At 31.3% G+C, this 8,333-nt stretch overlaps 1 protein-coding gene and 1 pseudogene across 1 annotated transcript; one reads left to right on the forward strand and one right to left on the reverse strand.

Annotated features, from left to right (window-relative positions):
- Positions 1 to 685: 685 nt before the first annotated feature.
- On the forward strand, positions 686 to 3,154 carry LOC124843894 (zinc finger protein CONSTANS-LIKE 13-like). The gene is made up of 4 exons (XM_047320729.2): positions 686 to 1,313; positions 1,634 to 1,816; positions 2,027 to 2,217; positions 2,510 to 3,154. Exons 1-4 carry the CDS (start codon positions 858 to 860, stop codon positions 2,604 to 2,606), a joined length of 927 nt encoding a protein of 308 aa, XP_047176685.1. The 5' UTR covers positions 686 to 857; the 3' UTR covers positions 2,607 to 3,154.
- Positions 3,155 to 3,928: 774 nt separating this feature from the next.
- Positions 3,929 to 7,134, reverse strand: LOC148194344 (uncharacterized; annotated as a pseudogene).
- Between the last annotated feature and the right edge of the window lie 1,199 nt (positions 7,135 to 8,333).

The raw sequence follows: 8,333 nt of genomic DNA on the forward strand, positions 1-8,333 counted from the left end.
ATTGGGTTTTTTATTATTTATGTCCATGTTTTAGGATGAAGACACAAGATTGCATACACATCTCCTAGAAGAAAAATGGTGATGAAAAGATAAACAAGTTGAGAGTGATTAACTATGTTGGTTGAATGAAAATATCTTTCTTCCACGTATTAAATTCTTAAATAATTATGATTAGAGAAGTAAGCTAGTAATTAGTTGAGAAAATCAAAATTTTAGACCAAGCCACTAATCCATTGATCATTAGTTTTGTACTTTTGTTTTCATTTCCTAATTATGGATAGATCATGCATGAGTCAAAGCTAATTTCACAACACAACTTATTCTTAATTTTAGTAAATTTGATACCTTTAGACTATACAACTTTTTCCTAATTTTAGTAAATGGGAGTTTGCGTTGCGTGCAAAAAAAGAAAGTTCAAAATTAAAAACACACGATCCGGTTGAGATATTTTGAAGGATGATGCCAATCAGGCATGATTCAGAAGATTCAATAATCAAAAGTCATCTTTTTATAAAACATTTTCCTCGATAAATTATTATTATTATTATTATAAAATTTTCACATCTCAACATGTAAATACAATTAAAAGTTGACAAAACTAAACAGATTCAACTTAAGAAAACCTATATTTGGAAAATTTAAACCAATTTCTAAAGATCTCCGCATTAATACAAAATTTGGTAGTTTGTTTTTACTAAGTCAACCATCCCTTTCATAGTAGTTCTTGAAAATGATTATATCCTCTGCCTTTTCCCCTTAGATGATCTCAAAGCCCTTCTTTCAGATTCCAAAGCAACACAGGTTGTGTTTGGCACTCATCATCTATTCAGAGTATAATAAGGTAAGAGGAAGAAGACATGAAACAGAGCACATGCGACTATTGTGGGGACTTCACTGCTCTTCTATATTGCAGAGCAGATTCTGCAAAGTTATGTTTCTTCTGTGACCGCAAAGTCCACTTTCCCAACCAGATTTTCTCCAAGCACTCCCGCACACAGCTCTGTGATGGCTGTGCCGATTCCCCTGCATCGGTGCTCTGTTATACAGAGAACTCTGTTTTCTGCCACCACTGTGACTGCCAAAACCATAACAACCACTTGCTGTCTCGGCAACACCAACGAAGATCCCTTCAGGGGTTCTCTGGCTGCCCTTCTGTCACTCAGATGTTAATGTTTTTGGGTCTTACCGAAGAATCTCTCCTTTCAACTGAGGGAGGAAGTTCCCATCACGACGGCCTTTCCAATTTGCACGTGTGGAATGCTCCTTCTGTTTTTGGTCCTGAAGATTTCATTTCTTCCTCTTCTTCTTATAAGGTATGTGTTTTCGCTTTAATGTCGTTCCTTGTCGCGTCAAGTTATGCATTGCGGAGATCATTGTACTCCTGAGTTCTCACCAAGTTTAGGAGTCTTGACTGAAAGTGTTTTCAAGATTGAAGAGCTTTTTATTTGGTTGTGAAAATAGAAAATGTAACCGAAATTTGTATAATGTTGTAACGTTTATTTTGTCTTTGTATAATTGGTTTGGACTGAGATGATCGTAGATGTTTTGGAATTTGGGTGTTAAAAAGTGCACATGAAAATGTTTGAGTATTGCTACGATTTTGACATGTTTCAGGATATTGTTGTTGAATCAGAATCGTAAGGGTGCGTGCGGGAGACAGAGAGAAGAAATTGTGAGTCAGCTCGGAGAACTAATAAAGTTGGAGGCTGACTTGATTGGTGGAGAAGTAGATGCTGCTGAACCACAAAAGCAATTTGAAAATTTGTCTACGGGTTTTGAACGTGACACAGAGACTAATATGTTTCCTTCATATGAGGTAAATCACGTAGCACTTTAGTCATTGAAGAAATCATTGATTGGTGACAGATTTTAATAATTGAAAGAGATGAAAGGACTAAAGTATCCTGGTATTAAATTTAATCTAAAGGGAGTAGTGATTGGTGTTCTATGTGTGGAAGCATTGAATGCAGTGTGCATGACATAAGTGAGAAAAAAGAGAAGCAAAGCTGAAATTGGGAATGTGCAGGCAGGTGTGTTTTGTTGGCATGGAGAAAGCAGTGATCGTGCAAATCAAATTGTTCCTTCTGATAATTCGGTGAGTGATTATAGTAAGAAGCAAGGACAACCATCAAATTATTTAAAGCCTCCTAAAGAGTTAACAAGTCATGAAAGAGATTCGGCATTATTGCGTTACAGAGAGAAGAAGAAAACAAGAAGGTTCTCCTTTGCTTCCCTCGTCTGCTCTATTCCATGCCTTTACATTTATGAATCTGAATTCATACAAATTTTGATGCCCCTCTTATTGCTATGGGGCATTAAACATTAAATGAAGCTTAAAGAAGTAAAATTTATTCATACTTTTATGGTTTATATTTGAATAGAGAGGAAATTGGTGGAAGCAATCTGAGATATAAGTAGATAGATATGTGCATGATGATCTTGATGAGTGTGTTGTATTTGTTTGTAGATTGATTAATAAATAGAATTGACATCCTTGACGTGGAAACAGGTATCACAAGCAAATCAGATACGAATCACGAAAAGTTCGCGCAGAAAGCAGAATGAGAATTAAGGGTCGGTTTGTGAAAGATGAAACACAAAAATAATAGTAAATTATTATTACTAGTAGCTGATTAGAGCTAACTGATGTGCACCTAAGAAGACAAGTGGTGAGTACAATAGAAAGAGACAGAAGAAAAATAAGCCTTATAAGCATTGGAGTGTTATGTGATTAAGAGGATGAAAGCAATGCTATTGTGTATAATTTAGCCCTTTTGTACGTGATTAAATGGAATGAGCGGTGGGCAATTTTGATTGCTACAAAGTTACAGATCTTCAAATTTACGTTCTGCGTGATAAGATTGCTGCCTTCTCTTGACTTCATATTTTACCAATTTTAGGCTTTGATGTAAGGTATAAAGTATTCTATGCACATGAATATGATAGTGCAGAAAATCCATCCTTGTGAGATTTCTACAAAAAGTACAAAACAACTGTATTGGGTTTTCGGTACAAGAAGACGCCCAAATCTTATGCAAACCAAAACTTCTTCTTTTCCTTGCTGTTACTTTAGAGACCTAATTGATGATATTAAACTTTTCAACCTTTGTTCTTCATAATCCTTAATTTTACCTTTTTTAAATATCCGACACCAGTAACTTCATACTAACTCCTGAAATGTTGTTATTTTCATTATTTTTTAAATTATGAATACCTTCAAAACTAAGTAACGATATGTGAATGTACTTTGTATTTTCTGATCTTGGGTCTGTCGGTGCACTTGGAAAATTTCTTAAGAAAAATTGACAATGATAGTTCAATTATGTATCGGATAGTTTATATTTGAATAATGAATCGTTTCGAATCATTCATAAACATTAAAAAAAAATTGTAAAATATACTTAAATATATAAGATATATAAATATGTAAAGATTTATGATTGTTGCTTAATATTCTTACAATTTACTAAACAAATTTCGCATTATAGTCATTTATAAAATGAATATTGTTTTTGCTGCTATTGCATAATTACTGCATATTACGATTGTTTCTTATAGATACTAAATAACTTAAAAAAATTATCCTAATAATTCATATTTCATTTTCTTCCTCTCCAAAATCTATATCACTCAAATCATCTTCATCTTATACTGAAAGCTCTTTTTCAATGCCTTCAACTTCTTCCTCAATTCTTACTATAAATTTTTCATTTTTATTGGTATTGACATTTAAGTTTCTAGATTATATTAGCAAAAGAAAAACAAATAAGTTTTAGTTCTAATTTGTTGAACTTTGAAATTTTAACTTTTAATAACTCCAAATAGAAATAATTGCATCTTTTTCTCTTTTTTTTATTTCAGCTCCTTCATCAATTCAAAACACTCATGTGCATCCATTTATATAAATAAAACAAAAAATTTCAATGATTCATTCGTCATCGGATTCAATATTCAACAAACATATGGGATCATAATTTTTTCTCTTTTCTTCTCTACTCTTTTGTCTCATCTTGAGCCGAAGATTGTACTTCACATACACAAGAAAATTTAATCTTTGTTGTTCCAATCTATTTCTTCTCTTGATATGCATTTGGTCAAATATCCTCAAATTCCTTGCACATCCCATCGTAATACTTGTGAGGCTCAATACTTTTATGGCTATGTAGCTCTTTACCTTCTCCTCCATAACTCTACCACCAAAGAGCTATCAAAACAAATAAGTATTGACTTATAATGTAATGAGTTAAATATGTTTATAGTCTCTAAACTTGGACCCAAAGTTTAAATTTATCCTTATCCCAAACTTGGATACATTTTGGTCTTCAAACATTAAAAATGAATTAATATAGTTCTTTTAACCTAACCACATTAGTTTTTGTTTTTTTTTTTTTACATATTAAACGATGTTTCAAACTAACATTTGAGTTGGAACATGTCAAACAGTGTAAACAACTCAAATGTCAACCTGAAATTTCATTTGACACGTAAAAATTATTCAACACTATTGAGTTAGAATGACTATATCTATTCATTTTTAAAGTGTAGGAATCAAATTGTATCAAGGTTTGGGATAGGGAGAATTTAATTTCACGTGCAAACTTAGAAACTAAAAATATATTTAACCCTAATGTAATTAAAAGTTTATAAATCATATAAGAATGGTAATGAGGGTAATTTAAATATGGGTTGTTTCTTATTTCTAATAACTATTGTCATGTCCATTCCAAAAATCTCCATAGTTGCCTTGAATTTTTCAAGTTATTAAACAATAACAACTATTGTTCTAACCTCTAAAACCATTCTTTGAAATGTTTCATATAAACAAACCATCACCTCACTATCCAAATCGAAGCCTGTGTTGTAGTGGTATCTAACACAATAAAAATAAGTTGATGAGAACAAAGAAGGTAGTGCTACTTAGTAAGACAAATTTAGATGTAATTAGATTACCTAGAATTGAGATGGTATGTTTTTCTTTCTTTTTTTGCATGGAGAGGCCTGTGTAGTAGTAAATTCCACCTAGTATCAATAATTTTCCACACTATTTTATATTTTGTTCCTTTCTTTTGGAAATTTTCAGCAATTTACTCCTTATCTCTATCCATTACTTAATAAATATATGGCAAAATTGGTTTTACATCACCATCTAAGAGCTTCAACACTTATACAAGTGAAATCAAACATTTCAGCCATGATTGATATGTGATTAATCAACATTAGATTCATCACTTGCTTAGCCTCAATTTTACGTGAACTACTAACCTATTCATTTAAAGAAAACATTTATATAAAAGCATTTCTTTTGTTGCTTAATACAATTTAATTTAAGATAAGAAGTAGCAAAATGTGTCAGACCAATAGAGTGCTTTCTGTAAAAATTAAGAACCTATGGCTGCCTATATATTGAACGAGTGATTTTCTTTGCATTGACAACGCTATTGTAAAATATCATAAACTCTTCAATATCTTCAAGAACTAAATCAAGATAGTGAGTTGTGCATGAGGGAACTAAAATAATTTGGTTCTTGTTTCTATTAACATTCACCTAGTTGTCCTAAGTTTAAAATAAAATATTCGTCTATGAGCACTTAGACAACATGCTCCTTTCCAATCTCATCTATTATGTTGTCCAACAATTCGTACATTTTTTCTCATCTTTTATCACATCACTTGTAACAATAGATTTTATAAAAAAAAATCTCACTTGGACTAGTAATAAGAAAATTATTGAGTGATCTTTGTTTTCAATCTGTCCAACCATCACACATCAATGTGCATCCCATTATTCTCAATCATTCCTATATTTTTTAGACATGTTGTACATTATCCATAGCTTTTTTTTCAAATGAGAAACCTTTACCTCATAATAAGGAGGCTTTAAACATTTGTCATACTCTTCAGCACCTTTAACATTTGGATAAAAAGAAGACTCCTTACAAGATTAAATGGCAATGCATTACCAAAAATGCAATTGCAAAATTCTTGAATTGCATCTTCTTTATTCCTATAAGATGCATTGATTGTCATATGTTGGAGATCATTATTTCCTTGTTTCCATTTCTCTTGTAACTTTTGCACAATCAAAGTTGTTATCTTCATCTTTTTTTATCCTTACTTTCAAGTAGCTTCACAAATATTTCATTCACGTCATTTGGAACATTACAATAAGGAATAATTCTTTGTTCTAGTAAGATGATCCTTCATCCCTAATATGTCACCCCAACAAGCCTGAGAGCAAAATTTACATTTAATTTGTAGTGTTTGTAGGAAGACTTTCACAATAGTTCTAAGTGATATCAAACTCTTGTTAGTTCAATAGGCTCTAGAAGAGGAAGTTGAATAAAATCTCAAACTCTTTTCAAACAAAATAAACTGAAACACTTTAAATCAAACAAATTAAGCACAAAAAGGATTTTATATTGGTTCCTCCAAACTTAGAGACTATGTCCACCAATTCTTCCTTAAGCATGAACTTAAAAGGTTCCGCTAATAAAATAAAATTTGATTACAACTAGCTAACACACTTTTCTAGATTACACAAGTACACAAACCTCTCCAAGTTATGTCAAGTACACAAACCTAGGTTACATGAGTATACAAACATCTCCAAGTTATACATTCTTAATTTTTCCTTAAGATTAAGAACTTTCAATAATGTAAAAAGAATCTCTTAAAAAAGACCACATAAAAAGTTTACAAAGTGGAAAATATTACAATATATTTTCACACACTCATTGTTTACAGAGACTAAACAATTGTTGTATATGTTATAAGCTCAATCTTTTGAATTTTTTTTCTTTTGTATATTTTTTTCTTTTCCACTTGTTGTTTTCCTCTCATATTTTTTTATGTTATCTTCTTTATATTTTTTTCTTCATCTTCAATTCCTTTTTATAGTTGTAGAAATGATGACCATTAAAGTTTTTCAAAATGAATTATTTGATATTGCATATGAGAAAAGTTTTGATGAAGTCTTCAAGTTAATCTTTAGATAATCTTCCTCGAAATTCTTTTATCATGAAATAGGATTCGTCAATAAATGTTAATTACTAATGGATGTATTGAAGGATTTTTTTTAACTTACAAACATATATATCTATCGGTGAAATTTAGAAACCGACAAAGTTTACCCATGGATGTGGTTGTTTAATTTACTGACAGATACATTCGTCAATAAGATTGTGTATGACTTTGAACTTTAAATACCATGTATATTGTGTCATCAAGATGATTTGAACTTGATTTATAGTTACACATGAAGGTTTAGTGGAGACCTGAGCATGAAATTCAAATTAAAAAAAAAAATCCATAACAAAGCATCTCAAACTATTTAAGATATTTAGAGATGTTAGGGTTGCAAGAGAACGCCCTTTATTGGATTGGGGAGCACATATGGAACTTATTGCTAGCACATTGAAATTCTTCTAATTATCGGAACAAATATGCTACAACCCAAAGGAATAAAGCTTTAAATAAAGGTGGAACCACACACAGGTGGTTCTATTGCCACTCATGTGCATGTCATTCGTATGGTATACATCTTGACTCCTTTTTTTATAATATTATGATATAATTTATGTCTTTTAAAATTGATGTATATATATATATATATATATATATATATATATATATATATATATATTAATATAATCTCATATTATGTTATAGACACAAGAGTTAAGGTGGCCTATGCATGTTGATGAGGTATTTCAGCAAACTCATCTTTGAAAGGGATCTGGCTAGTTTGTTGAAGAAAGGTCTTGGAGGATACATGTAAGAAAACAATTTTATTATTATTTTCTTTAAACTTAACACTTTTATTATTATTTCCTCTAAACTTCCAACTTTTATTATTATTTAACTAATTCCTTAATAGGAAGAATTTTGAAGTAGACTTTCACACGTTAGATTTGAGCAAGAGTTATGTCTTGATGCATTAGAAGAACATAATGATGAGGATAGAGTTGCCTCTAGAAGCATAGAGTTGTCTTCAACAACATGAGTCTAGTCCAACACAGTCTCAACAACAGCCCAACCTACCCCACTCAAGCCATAATCCCACCATCAATAACTGATAACGGTTGAATTTACCGTTATTTGATACTAAAAACACCCTTTTTGACTTAGAAACTAGCTTGGAATCATGGTTTTGATGAATAAGAGAGTTGAAGGTGAATTTAATGGCTTTGTGCTAGATTTCAGTGTTTTCAACAGGAATTGAGATGATTTGAAGAAGATTTGAAAGTAGTAAGGAGTTGGAACTCGAGAAAAGATGGAAAAGCATCAAAGAAGGGAGATCGCAACAATGTTGAGCGCCATTTGGGGGCCCTCAG

This window comes from Vigna umbellata, chromosome 8 (genome assembly GCF_029865625.1).
Source record: "Vigna umbellata cultivar VRB3 chromosome 8, Vumbellata_1.0, whole genome shotgun sequence".
Classification (NCBI taxonomy): Eukaryota; Viridiplantae; Streptophyta; class Magnoliopsida; order Fabales; family Fabaceae; genus Vigna; species Vigna umbellata.